Source organism: Saccopteryx bilineata, chromosome 7 (assembly GCF_036850765.1).
Source record: "Saccopteryx bilineata isolate mSacBil1 chromosome 7, mSacBil1_pri_phased_curated, whole genome shotgun sequence".
Taxonomy (NCBI): domain Eukaryota; kingdom Metazoa; phylum Chordata; class Mammalia; order Chiroptera; family Emballonuridae; genus Saccopteryx; species Saccopteryx bilineata.
The window spans coordinates 111,942,878-111,958,586 of NC_089496.1; the positions used below are offsets into that span (position 1 = coordinate 111,942,878).

Sequence of the window (15,709 nt, forward strand, 5' to 3'; positions counted from 1 at the left end):
TCTAGCGCTGTGTCACACCCGGGCCGGGAGGCGTGCCGTCCTGAACTCTAGCGCTGTGTCACACCCGGGCCAGGAGGCGTGCCGTCCTGAGCTCTAGCGCTGTGTCACTCTCGGGCCGAGAGGCGTGCCGTCCTGAGCTCTAGCGCTGTGTCACTCTCGGGCCAGGAGGCGTGCCGTCCTGAGCTCTAGCGCTGTGTCACTCTCGGGCCAGGAGGCGTGCCGTCCTGAGCCCGTGAGGCTGCGGTCCTCCCTGAGTCGTGACCTCCCGGCCCCATGCCACGTCCCAGAAGCCAGACAAGGTGTGTCCACTCAGCCCCGTCTGGAGCCATTCTCACCTGAAGGGGGCTAAAGAGCTGCCCGCAGCCAGAGCTCTGGGCTCTTCTCCCACTCGTACCCAGGTGGCCATGCAGACTGACCTCCCAGCCCCACTGCAGGGTGCCCGGTACCCGGTGAACTCGGAAGAATGTGAGTCTCTGGAACTCTCCTCTTGGGGGACCCCCCCAGGGTCACAACCTGTGAACGTTCCCAAACCCGTAGGACTCTGCTGCATCCTGCAGAGAGAGAAATGTCGGGAAAGTACTGGGGTCAAAGAGAGAGGCATTCGACCTCACAACACTCAGCGCAGTCCACACACGGCGCCACTCGGATGCGAATCAGAACTTGGGACCTTTGGCCTGTTTTCTTATTCCATCAAATGGAACTTAAGCCAAGTTCGTGACATTTTAATGCCTCTGGGGAGTAGAAAGAATTCTTTCAGAAGGAGGACTTAGTGATTCTCTATTGCCCGTAAAGACTTGGGGCACCCCGAAATCTGAATACCCAGATCTCCTGTTGTGCCGGTTGAGTGTTAAAGAAAGCACTGAGCATCCCAATTGGGAAGGGGCCGGGGGCCGCGGTGCTGGGGGCCCCTCAGCTCCCTCGTGACATGCCAGGCACACACCGCTCCTCGGTGGCCTCCTGCCTTTGTCACCGGCAGTAGAGGGCCCCGCGGCTGCCGGCCTGAGCCTGTGTTTGGCTGACCGCGCAGTGCCCGGCCTCAGGGCGAGCGGGAGCTGCGCCCAGTTCCCCACGTGGCGTGCACCCTTGTCACTGGGGCCATCGCACGGAAATGTGGCTCGGTCACCGCGTCTCCCTGCTCCCCCTTGCGTGAGACGCTCCTCCCTCGCGGTCACACGAGCGCCCTCAGCCCCAGGCTGCTCGCGGGCTGGAAGGACAGCTCCCCCCTGAGCGCCCTCTGCTGTGAAGTCGCGTGTTCTTGGGCAGCACGTCCAGGGCAGGGGCCGCTCTATTAGAAATAGCTCGGAAGCTGTTCAGGAGCCTCTCACCCACATTTCTATGTCCTGCTTTGGGTTGAAGGACAGATTTACATCAAAACAAATCTGACATGCAGTCAGCACCGGAACATTCTTTCTGCAAACCCAGGAAGGGGGGATCAGGGCTGCCTCTCACAGGTCACAGCTCCGGGGGAACTTCACACGGGGCCTTCTGACACCCTGATGTTCCAGAAACTTCCCCTGCGGGCAGCATACCGTGGTTCTATTTCTTCCTAGGGAGCCCCTGGGATTGCCAACGGTTGCATATTTCTGGAAGGAACCCTTAAACCAAACCAGATGTTTTATGGTTGCTATGTCGGGGTGCCTGGGCTCTCTGCCTTGTCACGTGGGAGAAGGTTCGACAAAGCCAGGTTCACTCCAGCCCCTAGCCGGCCACTAGGCCAAAGAAACAGAGGCCAGGGGCTGCAGGGCCACGATGCCTGCTGCAGGAAGAGGCAGATAGACTCTGTGTCCCCCTGTCTGCACGATCCCAGCCAATTTCTAGATAGGCCACCTCCTGTCCCTGTCCCCCTCTGTAGCGCTGGCCTTCTGGCCACCTGCATGGTGGTGCCTGGGCACACTGTCCCACGATTGCCAGGTGTGTCCCTGGACATGGTAGAGTGGGCCACGGTGCCTCCCTGGCCCTGGTCGGTGCGCTGCTGGGGTCCCCAGGAAGACAGGGACATGGGATGTGACTGCGCGTGGGCCGTGGAGCCCGTAATGGCGGGGGTTTCGGGTCTGTTGGGAAGGAGGCTACAGGCCCTCCCCCACAATCAGAGCGCCATCAGCACTGCCCGAGGACTGTCACACCGCAGCCCCTTCAGGGACGAGCAGAGCCAGGTAGGGGGAGAGGGCAGGGCAGAGAATAAATTTCATTTTATTGTGGAAATGGAAATTTGTGTCATGCCTTTTAAAATCTGGTTTTATGTGTGTGTTTAATGCCATTCGTTTTGAATGTAGTATCATAAATCCTGCTTCAGAATCAAGCTGTTTAATTACATTTCACTCATGAATGGTAATCTAACGCCAACAGAGAAAGAGTTAACCAGGAGAGCCGCAGAGTCAATCAGAGGTTGGGATGTTTAGCACGAGCATAAAAAATCAATTTAAGATGAATTTTCCTACTATAAAAGTTCTTCAAATATCCTTTTAAGGGTGGGAGATGCTAGGAAGCCCAGTTCACATTCCAGTTCCCTCAGCAGCAGAGGACATAGGCACAGCATGGGCATTGCCCGAGTGTCCCCTGTGTCACTGGGGTGGGGGGTGAGGAGGTGTGACTTGAAGCAAAGAAGGAAGCTGCTGGGTGCAGAAGCCCCTGCTTCTCAGATAACGATGCTCATCTCCCGGAATGTTTGCCCCTCACCCAGGGAACCCAGCTGTGTAATAGGACAGTAGACTTCACAAGACCTGAGGACCAGCCAGGGCCTGGGAGGCACTTGCCTTCATGGTCATCCTTGACCAGCAGCTCACCCCTCTGGGTTCTGTGGGTGGTACCAGGCCAAGGGGGTTGTGAGTGGGTCCCTGTCCCCAGCCCGCCCCCTTAGGAGGGAAGTCCCCCACAGGTTGAAGCTGGTGACATTAGTGCATCAGCTCTGTTCACCTCCCTCTGCTGGGCCCCTCCGCCTCACTGGGACGCTCATCAGCACAGTGAGTGTGTTTTGGAGACAGAGCCTGTAGACTGAAGCTCACACATGTGACCCCCGGATGCCAGGAAGGGAGGCGTGAGGGCTGCAGGAAGAGCTGCTGCTACTGGCATTTTGGTGGCTTTTCTGCTTCTCTTCAAAGCCTCAGAAGCCGTACATCTGAGAAGGACCCTAGAGAAACCCAGCCCGCCGGGACTGGGGAGCCCCGGGCGGTGTGTCCCGTGTACCGGGCCCTGTGTGCTAGGAAAGGAAAGTCATCTGAAGAAGTCAGACTTCCGTTCTTGGTCCAGAGGAGCGTGTACTCAGACAGTCAGTCCCGTCTGAGAAGTCAGCTCCGTGAGTGGTGCCTGCGGGTCCCACACAGGGAAGGACGGGCACCCCGCTCCACACAGCCAAGCCGTCTGCAGTGCGTCTGAAACGTGCTGGTTTAAACTTGAGGAGATAAAGGGAGACTAGCGACCCTAGTAGTGAGATTGGAGAAAGGAAGAACTCAAAAGCCCAGGCGTAACAATGACGGCCTGGAGCTGCAGGGCCCACACACACAGCAGACACTGTCCACGTGGGCTCAGCAGGCCGAGCGCAGACGGGTGGGGGACCCGGGACTGAGCACGAAGCAGGGGGGGGACCCCGGGACTGAGCACGAAGCAGGGGGGGGACCCGGGACTGAGCACGAAGCAGGGGGGGGCCCGGGACTGAGCACGAAGCAGGGGGGGGACCCGGGACTGAGGACGAAGCGGGGGGGGGGGGACCCGGGACTGAGCACGAAGCAGGGGGGACCCGGGACTGAGCACGAAGCAGGGTCGGGGGGACCCGGGACTGAGCACAAAGCAGGGGGGACCCGGGACTGAGCACGAAGCAGGGTGGGGGGACCCGGGACTGAGCACGAAGCAGGGTGGGGGGACCCGGGACTGAGCACGAAGCAGGGGGGACCCGGGACTGAGCACGAAGCAGGGTCGGGGGGGCCCGGGACTGAGCACAAAGCAGGGGGGGGCCCGGGACTGAGCACGAAGCAGGGGGGGGACCCGGGACTGAGCACGAAGCGGGGGGGGGGAGACCCGGGACTGAGCACGAAGCGGGGGGGGACCCGGGACTGAGCACGAAGCGGGGGGGGGACCCGGGACTGAGCACGAAGCGGGGGGGGGGACCCGGGACTGAGCACGAAGCGGGGGGGGGGACCCGGGACTGAGCACGAAGCGGGGGTCGGGGGGACCCGGGACTGAGCACGAAGCAGTGTCGGGGGGACCCGGGACTGAGCACGAAGCAGGGAGGGGATCCGGGACTGAGCACGAAGCAGGGGGGACCCCGGGACTGAGCACAAAGCAGGGGGTACCCGGGACTGAGCACGAAGCAGGGGGGGCCCGGGACTGAGCACGAAGCAGGGGGGGGACCCGGGACTGAGCACGAAGCAGGGGGGACCCGGGACTGAGCACGAAGCAGGGGGGGCCCGGGACTGAGCACGAAGCAGAGGGGACCCCGGGACTGAGCACGAAGCAGGGTTGGGGGGACCCGGGACTGAGCACAAAGCAGGGTGGGGGGACCCGGGACTGAGCACGAAGCAGGGGGGACCCGGGACTGAGCACGAAGCAGGGTCGGGGGGACCCGGGACTGAGCACGAAGCAGGGGGGGGGGACCCGGGACTGAGCACGAAGCAGGGGGGACCCGGGACTGAGCACGAAGCAGGGTCGGGGGGACCCGGGACTGAGCACAAAGCAGGGGGGACCCGGGACTGAGCACGAAGCAGGGTGGGGGGACCCGGGACTGAGCACGAAGCAGGGTGGGGGGACCCGGGACTGAGCACGAAGCAGGGGGGACCCGGGACTGAGCACGAAGCAGGGTCGGGGGGACCCGGGACTGAGCACGAAGCAGGGGGGGCCCGGGACTGAGCACGAAGCAGGGGGGGCCCGGGACTGAGCACGAAGCAGGGGGGACCCGGGACTGAGCACGAAGCAGGGTCGGGGGGACCCGGGACTGAGCACGAAGCAGGGTGGGGGGACCCGGGACTGAGCACAAAGCAGGTGACCGCATGCGAACAGGTTGCACTGTGGTCGTCAGTGGTGCTGGGAGAGGGGAGAGGGGTGGAGCGATGCCGGTCAGAGTATTCGGGAGACGGGGTTTGATTATGAACCCACGGGGACTGGACAGACGGCCTAGATGCAAACACACATCTGTTCGTCCTGCAAAGGGGCAGGCACGCTCCCCACGGTCGCTTCTGTGGTCGGCGTCATCGCTCCGTTGCAGCCTGCCCTGGTGGGCAAGAAATGTCCAGAGCCCCGAGTAGCAGTGCCGGGCATCAGGACGTCCCTTCCTGGGCATCGCCCCTTGTTTTGGAAGATGCCATGTTGTTTAAAGCTAAAGCCAGACAGGTGGTGGACTGATTCCTGGGTGCCCCCGTCTGCAGGCTCCACCCCCTCCTCACTGCTCTGTCCACACCTGTCACGCAGCCGGTCGGACGTGCAGGCTCGTGGAACAGCCACAGACGTCACCCGTTGGTGCAGTGGTGTTTTCTGTTTGCATTTCTGATGTGGACTGGGGCCTCAAGGTTTATTAATCTTCTGTTATTGCTTCTGCAGCCCCAGTGAGGCCTCTGCTCGTCCTGAGCCGCTCAGCAGCCCAGAGGGAGCGGCAAGGCCCCTGCAGGAGTGCACAGCCTGGCTGGACGCCTACTTCCACGAGCCCACAGCCCTCCGGGAGCTCCCAGTGCCGGCCCTCCACCACCCAGTCTTCCTGCGAGGTCAGTCCCTGCGCCGCCTGGGCACTTCCTCCAGGGAGCCCGCCTTAACTCTCACTTACATCACAGCCCGTTTTCACTGAGTGCACCAATGTGGTATTTTTACATCATCTAAACAGACAGCGTGGGGCCACACTGTGAGGACCAGAGTGCGCGATCTCACCCCCGTTCCAAATGGCTGTGTTGGTTTTGGCATGCGGTCACCTCGTTCTTGGCAAAGGCAGTAAAAATGATGCATGCAGACCAGTGCTGGACGCTTGCTGCCTGCAAGGTTTAAGTAGGAACACATCTGAATGGCAGTAAATTTTTCAATAAGCTTATTGTGAACTCAAACTATCTGCTTGCCAACAGCACAGAAAGCGAAGCTTGCACGCGGACGGTTCGCCATGTCCATAAACTTGGCGGCCAACACTTACCTCAGAGTGAGTAGCAGCACTGTGTCGTCTCGGATTAGTTTCCCACTTAATTTGTCACACTCACTGTAAGTAGATGTCTTGTTCTTAAGGGGCAGAGTGAGACCCGGTTGCCTTGGTGGTGCGGGCCAGAGGCAGGGGGTCTGAGGGCCTGTGCTCACTTTCCCAGGCGTCTCTCTTCAAGCGTTAGTTGCGCTCTTTCTTCTAGCAGCTGAAATCACTCTAGACACGCACCAGGGTTCATTTTGCACAGTAATTTTTAGTCATTTTAATGTAAATTAGTATTTTGTATACAGACATGTATATGTGAATGCATAAACACGTGTACCTAAAAAAATAAATCGCCGAGATTTTATGTAAGGTAAATTTAAAGCCGTCTTTATGGCTTTAAAGCCAACTTGAAAACTGAATGATATTCTAATTGCTACTAAGCTGTTCGGCAAAAACGAACTTGAAAATGGAGCGGAGTTTTCAGGGGAGGTGGCTGGGGAAACCCCTGAAAAGTTGAGCTGACATGTGAGTTGACGAACAGGGAACAGCGTGAATGATTTTGCCTGTGATGAGCTGAAGTGGTGAAGTTGTGGGAAGTACCTACTTTCAGCCCGGTGTCGTCAGGGGCTGTCCCAGAAGGTGTCTTTCCATGGGACCCCCGAGAGTTTAGCAGGGGACTCTAGGACGGAGCCGGAGCCACACAGCACTCGGCATTGTCCAGAACCGGCCGTCACCTGCAGTGGGTGCCCCCGAGGGGCTAAGTGACGTGTGACCGCTCAGCGTCCCCTGCCCAGCACGCAGCCTGCCAGCTCGGTTCCTCCTCCCAGCACCACACGTCCACAGGCTGATGGAGGACGGGGCCAGTGGACCCAGTGCACCCCCATGTGCCGAGGACAGGTTGAGGAGCGTGCTGTGCCGTCTGCAGAAGGGGCTCGGGGGTGCGGTTGGGAACATGGGAGCCGTGAACTCTTCTATCTGCTGCCGGTGGGAGCAGGAAAGAACTGTCCAACAGCCTCCCCTCCCCTCCCCTCCCCTCCCGCCTGTCAAATAAGGGCGCAGACACTAAGGGTTTGCAGTGTTCAGAGCAGAAAAATCACAAAACCAGGGCAGGAGGGGTGAGGAGGGCAGTGGGCCTGAAGCCCTGTCCTCAGCTCTTGAGGGGGGTGTGGGCCGACCCCTGTCACCCTGCTTCCGCAGCCCTGGGCCTGCACCAGGCCGGGCTGTCTCCTGGACTTGCACGCAGGTCGTGATCACAGCAGGTCTCGGTGACCAGGACCCCCTGGCGGCACCCACTGGACTAAGGAGGAAGACCTCTGAGTCACCCCAGTAGCCTGTCCCCTATTGGACAAGCCCCACAGTCCTAGCGGGCACTTCTGAGTGGGTCAAGTCCCTTCCAGCTGGTTTGGGAGCTGGGAGTCAGCAGCTAGCCCTAACCTGCCGATAGTCCGTGGCTGCAGGCCCAGGGTTTTACCCGCTGCGGTGCGCGCGGCCGGGGCTCCGTTTAGCTCCGTCTCTCCTGGACAGGGACCAGGTGTGGGGATTGTGTGGTCTAAGGGGGTGGGGGACAGCTAGAATGCGGAGGCGGTGGCCAACACGGCGTTACCTGGCACCAAGCCCAGATCGGCAACCTGCCCCCTTTGTGCCCAGTGGTGGTGGCTTTGTTCTCTCTGCTGTGTGTCTGGGAGCCAGCGACATCATGGGCAGAGGGCAGGCCCAGCACAGCGACAACGTCTGAGCTCGGAGAGCTGTCCACTGACACAGAGGAATGAGCTTTCTGTGTAAACTGCGGGCAGGGGGCCCACTGTAAGTGGGGCGTGTGTTTCTTTGATGCGTTCTGCCTTCTGCGCGTTAATTTTTGAGCATGTGGAGCGTACTTTTGCATGTCCTTTTCCCCCATGTTCGTGCTCTGAGAGTAGACGGTGTTGACCGGTGTCACTTGTAACAACGGGTGACCTCCTCCTCACGGCCTAGCCTCGTCGCCAGCCCTGTCTTCCTGAAGCCCAGCCCGGGAAGCCATGACCTCTGTGCCAGACCCTCAGGCCACAGCGGGGCCTGTCCTGCTGCCCACGGGCCCCTCCTGGGCCCGGGCCCGATGGCCTCTCCTTGGCCGGATCCTCCCTCCGGGAGATGACCGCGCTGGGAACCACTGGTTCAGTTTTGAAGCGGTAGCAAAAATGCGTGCTACGGTGGACTGTAGACAGGTGCCATTTGCACGGTTACAACTTTAGATGCTGAAAGTTCTGTGGGGTTTGACTTCTTCTCTGAGAGAAGTTCCAAAGTTAGGTTCGTGACAAAGTAGCGATCTGAAGTGTTCTCCCAGGGAGCCTTTGCGGACCAGAAGTCGGGGGTGGTGGCCCGCAGCCCCGTGTCCTGGGGCCCGGTCAAGCAGGTCTCTCTGGGGTAGGGGGCCCCTCCTGGGAGCCAGGGCTCCTGCAGCTCAGGGAGTCAGGTGAATCATGACCTTTCAAGGAAGATGGATTTCTCCTGAGATCGTTGTTTTAGTAGTAGGGCGTTTTCTTAAAAAGAAAACTCTTAATTTTTTTGTTTGTTTTTTGTTTTGATTTTTCACTAATCTGGCTTCATTGAAAGTAGCAACAGACTCGTTTCTGTCCCTTGGTGACGGGGAGCTGGCCGTCTGGTGACACGGCCAGGCGCTGCAGGGAGAACAAGTCCTCCTCCCTGGAAACCTCTTTCGAAGGTCAGTTTTGTTTATTTTTAATCCATTCTCTTCCCAGAAACAGTTATTTAATGAAGCCATTATTCTTGAAATAAATCTTGAATTAATGTTTCTCTCACAGTGAACTATCATTTAAACTTCTTTGCTGTTGACACTCCCTAACATCTTCATGTTGACTCATAAATGAATTTAGCTTCTTTGTAGAATATGCATCGAAGGTGACCTTAGAGGTCAGGGGCAAATGCAACTGGAATCGTAAAAGTAGCACATGGCCAAAAGCTGTATTTCCCATGAGGTCAAGGGCAGCAGGCCTCGGACAAGCAGGATCGGCCTTCAGGTTCAGGGGGAGTGTGGACACTGTCCTTGTTCTGCCTCTGCTGCCCACGGAGAGAGACCCTTCCAGCCAGCGCGGCTGGGCAGGCTGTGGATGGCTGGGGAGCGGGGTGGTTGGGCCACTAACCCCAGACCTCTCTGCTTGAAATTTCTGCCAGCCTGGCGTGGGCGCTTTTCCAGCATCCTCTGAGCCCTCCCCGGGGAGAGACTGGCCTGTGCTGGTCCCCCACCCACGGGCCGCCTGGTCGGGAGTGGGGGGAGCCCCCGGCTGGTTCTCCTTGTGCTCTCTCACACATGACGATTTCCAGCAGATGAGTTCTGAGTTTTCTTTTTAAAGTGACGGCAATGTTCCCTTTTAAATGAAATATTTAACACTTTAATAATTCCTCCGTCACAGCTATTAGCTTATAGCTATGAAATCAGTTGCATGACAGGAGTAAAATCGGCCTTTTCCAAACCTGCTGGCTGGGAGTCCCTTTTGTGTGACTTCTAGCACAGAGCCCCAGGAAGGATGCTCGCGTGGGTGACTCCGCGCACCTCTTCCCAAAGGGCCTCTTCCAGAAGCCGCACCCGAGACCACCAGGGAAGGCTGTGGGGGGTGGGGGCGTGGCTAACCTTCCCACTGTGTCCTGTGCGAGCGCCAGGGTCCCGGCCTTCCACTGGGGCCACGTCAGTCCTGGGAGGTGGGCACTGTCCTAGGTCCTTGGCAGAGACGGCCCTATACAGTTAGAGACCCAGCTTGGAGGGCCGGGCAGGGCAGTCCTCCGGCCCCTACCGGCCCCTCTGCTCACCCAGGCCAGCTTGTCTGTAGCCAGCCACTCGCAGGAGACAGACAGACCCTGCCAGACCAGGCGTCAGTCTCCCAGGCCCCTTGGGTTCGTGTCTGAAGCCGCCAGTGCTGCTCACGTGGCCTCCTCGCTACCTGAGTCGCCAGGCCCGCCCGAGTCTGTCTTCAGAGGCCTACTGGCCGGGGTGAGGGCGGAGGTGTCCTCTGTAGTCTCCCCTGGAACCCCATGGCAGGACGCAGCCCCGAGTTTTCAGGCTGCCGGTGCTGCCGGTTTTCCCTGAGCTTAAACGTCACCAACCGAAGAGGAGAGAGTTGTTAAAACGGGAGCTGCATCTGCAGCTTCGACTGGGGAGCCGCTGCTGGTCCCTGGTGGGGCTGGGAGGTGTGGATCCCTCCTGCTGCCCGTGTGCTGGTCAGAACAAGCCCAGGACTCCGCACTTATGGTGGGAGGGAGCTGCTGGGACAAATGCTTCCCTTGGCCCGAGAGCTGAGGCGCGGCTTCTCCGGGGGACAGCAGGCGTGGGAACCAGAATGCAGGGCTTTCTGAGGCTGGAGCTGGGCACGGGGAGGCCAGAAAGACGGAGAGCAGATGGCAGGCCAGCAACTCTAGGACGCGGGAAGTGGTCTCTAATCAAAGCAAGGAGCCCATGGCCAGAGCAGCCCAGTGTCAGCGTCAGCGATGGCGTCGGCGTCAGGAACGGCAGGCCTCCCCACATCCTCGCGGTTGGAGCCACAACGCAGAATGCAGACGGGTGTTTGGAAACAAAAGGAGGGCAGGAATCGCTGGAAGCCTACGGTCCGTGGGGTGCAGAGCGAGCAGGGAGGCGACCAAGGGGGTGAGCAAGCAGTCTTCATCGGGAACAACTGTCTCAGGAACTCCTCCTCTGTGGGACGGGAAGACCAGCCCCAGGCTGTCACTTTTCCCTTGTCCAGAGCCACTGGGAAGAGGGCACTGCTTACTGCAGACGGTCCAGCAGCTGGCGCGTCCCTTTCCCAGGGGAGAGGCGTTCACGTCACGGGCTGGTCCCATCCCCTGGCTGCCTGGTCCCTGTCCACAGCTGACGGTGCCTGTCACTTTCAGCCCTTCAGTGAGTCAAGCAGGTTAAATTACAGAACTGTGTGTCCGGCTTGGGGGTTCCTCTGGGTGAGCGGCTCCCGGCTGGAGCAGAGAGGACATCATCTCTGCGGGGTGGTGCTGGCTCTTGCTGGTGCCGGAGCCACTGTCCCAGTTGGTTCTGGCTCTGTCTGTGTGGGCCAAGCCAAGCCAGCTCAGAAACAGTCGGTACAATAACTGTTCTCTCTCTCTCTCTCTCTCCTGACTGGTTACTGCACTCTGGCACGTTGGTGACGGTTACCAGCCAGAGAGCCCGAGGTCCAGATCGTCTTAGTTCATTGTTTCGCACGTTGCCGTGCGATTTCCCGCCTGGTGAGGATCACCAGCACTTGTTTATTCTGTGTGCTATGCAACCATGTCTTGGACGAGGCCCGAGCTTTTAAGGTTGTCACTAGGATTCATTCAAGCAAACAGCTTTTTCAAGTTACTCTTGCATCTCAGTCCCTTCGTCTGGGGGTGCAGGCGTGTATGCCTCAGAATGTTCTAGAAAGCTTTTTTTTTTATAATAGTATGCCTACACGTACCTCTCTCTCCCTCCTCCCAAGACACGATAAAACCTTAGGATAGGCAAATATATACACGTGCATTCATATGTATGAGTGTATATCTACACATGCCCTGTTTTGAGGATTATTGCTCTAAAGAAATTTATTAACACGGATCCAGTCCTATGAGTGGTCTTGCTGTGTGCTTCTCCCTGACCTAGTTGAGTGCTCCCGGCCGTGATGCGTGTTTGAGACACGTAGCTGTGCCTATTGAAGACGTGTGCTGTTGCTCTTGTAGTGACCGGGGTTCTGGGTCACGGCTGCGCGTCTGCCTGATCCCGGAGCGTGTGCACAGCCCGTGCATGAGAGGGTCGCCAGGACGGCGTCTGTGGTTTTGGTCTGGGAAAAATGAGCAGGACGTGCTGCATGTACCTCACAGCCCCTGCTCTCAGGTCCCAGAGGAGGCTCAGGGTGGTGGCCGAGCCGCTGAGAAGCCCTGGCGGGCATGCTGCTCGGTTGGCCAGGAAGCCCCCGGGCAGGGTGGTGGTGTCTGCAAGCTAACCGGGGCCTGTGGCAGGTGTGCTTTGGTGCAGAAGTGTCCTTTTTCTTTGAAATAGCTGGATGAGTTGAGGTGCGTTGGGGCCGTGCGTGGTCAGCAGCGGAAGAGGCTGCTTCAGGTTGGCTCCCGGATTCCGACCCTTCCTCCACAGGGCTCAGGTGGGTCCTGCTCTGGGGTTGCTGGGATGCCTTGGGAGCAGGCTCGGAACCTGCTCTGTCACTTTCCCCTTACCCTCGGGAGCAGTAATTTAAAATGCCCCCCCTTCCCTGCAGGGGAATTTGGTCTATAGATCCAGCCCCTGGGGTGCTAGGAGGGGCTGAAGAGAACCACGGTCCACTGGACCCCAAGAAGGTGCCTGGTGTCCCCGTGCAGAGAGCCTTCTGACTAATCAGCCACTACCAGGGCCTCCTGGGAAACCTAGTTCAGCGGAAGTTGCACCCTAAATGCAAGAGGTGGTCAGATCCTACGTTCCCTGAGGTTTCCATGAATCAGGCAAAAAAAATAAACTTGAGTGCACCCTCACCCAAGGCCGCTGGGGTCACACGGCATAATTTAACCAAGCTGGAAAGGGAGCCACGGAGACTCTGAAAGTCATCCACTCCCAGACCTCGGGGAGTAGAGTGGGGCATCCAGTGCTCAGGACGGAAATCACTACGAGTGCTGCTTTTATGGGGAAATATTCACATGGAGTGCGTCTGTCACCACGAGCACAGTAATTTAACCCATGAAGGTTTCTGTTAGAAAGTGAAGGTCACTCTGATCCGGCTCCTACATACAGAAGGACCACTGGTCATGCCTTAGAAAAGCAGGAGTTGCTTCTGCCTCGTAAGGAGATGCAGACTGCATTGTCACGTTCATAATTTTTCACTTGAAATGGGCTTTACCAAAAAATGACGATTTCCTATCAGGTCTATATTTTAAAGGAAAAACAGACTTTTCACTTAAACGTGCTTTTAAAGTTCTTATTCCCACTGTAGTCATTAGACAAGCCTGCGCCACTTCCAAAGAGAATGTTAAATATTTTTGTTGTCATAAAGTGTTGTGTATTCACATTTTACAGGCAACGTTAATGCATTTTGATATCATCCTCGTAATAATAAATAGAATTCCCTCTACAACTTGGGTTTATAGAGAGATGTTTTAGTCAGAAGTAGATGGAATTGGACTCGAAGTTATTGATATGTTAAACCTGGATAGGTAAATCTGGACGTAAAGTTAATGGCAATTCTGTGCAACTATTTGTAGGAGCCGAAAGTGTAAAAACTATTACTTAATTTAAATGCATGCTCACACGATGTTTTCACCTGCTAACCCTTTCATTCAAATGGACTCGGATCTATAAGCATGTGCCCCTGATGAAGGTCATGTATCACACGTTGGGGTGGAGAAGTCAGGCGCTAACCTGGAGGAGATGTGGGGCCGTGCCCCCAGGACAGAGCCCACCTGGAGGCTCAGCTCGCTGGGGGGGGGGACACTGCGTGACATGTTAATGCCAATGACATACTTCTGAACAAGCCAATTGAAGCGGGAAAGGAGGGGGAATGGAAATCTTTTTAACCCTCACATTCATCACCCAGTCATTAAGTTCCTGGCTTTTGGCTAACCTCCCAAACCCTAAAGTAAATATTGATCTTGTTTTGGGAAACAGTTGTTCTGGTGAGCAGTGCCCACCCTTCTGCCAGTATAGCTACAGACAGAGTCTCTGTTACCATGACAACTACTTTTTTTATTTTCTTGCACACTGCTCTTAATTGTGGCACAAATTACATCCTACAAGTGGAGAAGGACTCACCCCTGGACCGTGTGTGTGTGTGTGTGTGTGTGTGTGTGTGTCTGTATCTGTGTGTGTGTGTGTCTGTGTGTGTGTGAGTGTGTGTGTCTGTGTGTGTGTGTCTGTATCTGTGTGTGTGTGTGTCTGTGTGTGTGTGTGTGTGTCTGTATCTGTGTGTGTCTGTGTGTGTGTGAGTGTGTGTGTCTGTGTGTGTGAGTGTGTGTGGTCTGTGTGTGTGTGTGTGAGTGTGTGTGTCTGTGTGTGTGTCTGTGTGTGAGTGTGTGTGTCTGTGTGTGTGAGTGTGTGTGTGTCTGTGTGTGTGTCTGTGTGTGAGTGTGTGTGTCTGTGTGTGTGAGTGTGTGTGGTCTGTGTGTGTGTCTGTGTGTGTCTGTGTGTGAGTGTGTGTGTGTCTGTGTGTGAGTGTGCTCGCGTGCGCACATGGTCTGCGTTCTTAGACGACGCCCGTCCTCCGGGCTGGGCTGCCGGGGCACACAGGGCAGTCCTTGCCAGCCCTTCCTCGGCAATTTGCGGAGACTGGAGACGGAGCTGAGAGACGGGCTCACTGCTCGGCCAGGACGCAGACTTCTCATAGAAAATTTGCATCCCTTTCTCTTCTTTAGAGTAAAATATGCAAGAACCAACATAAATGGCATATCCTCCCCCCCTATTTTTTCCCAAGCATTGGGCCTTTGATGTTGAAGAGGAGCGACTAGGAAAGGCCGTCCCTGGCAGGCGGCAGAAACGGCGCCTATTTCTGGCAAATGTAAAACCAGCACCGTCCAGCTGAATATGATGGTATCATTAGTTTGTGACTCACATCCTTGAAAATAACTGTGGAGGAGCCCAATCAGTTTGAAAGAAGATAACAAAATGGTTTAAGCTACTTAGGTTGAATGCCAATTATATTTTAATATTCAACTGAGCATATTTTACTAAGAAAAAAGGCCACGTTGACGCATGCATAACTCATTGGCAGCGCCGGCCAGCTGTGCCAGTCTCCTCTCCGAATCACTCTGTGCATTTTAGCAGCATGGTAATTTAGTAGAGAACTACCTGAGTGATGGCATTTTCAATGAGCAGGTAATCTACAGAGAATTTTTATATGGTTATGAGTTCTGTGCTGCAGCCCAGCAACACAAAAATACATCAAGACCAATTACGGTATCAACTTTCAGTGTGGTACCCTCGCCACGCAAGTGCATGTATTTCTGCCCCAGGCATTTCAAATTGCATCTAATTTGAAATCTTTGGGGTTTTAATTAAATTTCAGAATATATGGAATTCTTCATTAGTACCTGCTCTGAATAGCAGATGATCCTTCTCCCCGTCTCTCGTTAAAGAAGTAGGCTGTGGTAAGTAGCGTGTTCAGGACCTGATCATTTGTGAGGCCTGGGTATTGGAACAGAAATAGTGAAATGCAAAATAATATCAAAAAGATTATTAGTCCAGGGAGAGTCTCTTGATTTGTATTTTAATGGAATTTTACATTTCTCTTAATGATTTGCAAATTGTCCTCTGATTATAAGATGCATTAAAGCTTTTCATTTTAATGGCAAAGACACAGCCATTAGCAGAACTTTTTTTTTCTGTCTTCTTTTTAGAGTGCTTCCCTGCAGCAGATAAATATTGAAACCATTAACACCTTTTGATGTTTGTCACAGCCTGCATCTCGGACCCTCACGCGGGGCGGGCACCGCGGTTCTCCGTGTTGGCACCTGGCCGGGAGCCCCAGGTGCTCTGCGTCCCTGGCTGGGTTTTCTCTTCTAGCGTACAGGATTCATATTTTAAATTTCGTCGGGGGGGTCTTGTTTATTTGCGTTAAAGCTAACACCTTTAAACGTGATTAACGGGCCTATTTGTATTAATCAGCGGGCGTGTCTGAAGGCCGATGGTGC

The 15,709-nt window shown here is 56.2% G+C and overlaps 1 protein-coding gene across 1 annotated transcript in view; it reads left to right on the forward strand.

Moving 5' to 3' along the window:
* Positions 1–15,709, forward strand: part of MGMT (O-6-methylguanine-DNA methyltransferase) — a 224,652-nt gene that overhangs the window by 187,575 nt on the left and 21,368 nt on the right. Inside the window, exon 3 of the mRNA XM_066238916.1 lies at positions 5,527–5,687. Within this exon, the coding sequence (XP_066095013.1) occupies positions 5,527–5,687 (161 nt within the window). The remainder of the gene's footprint in view (positions 1–5,526; positions 5,688–15,709) is intronic.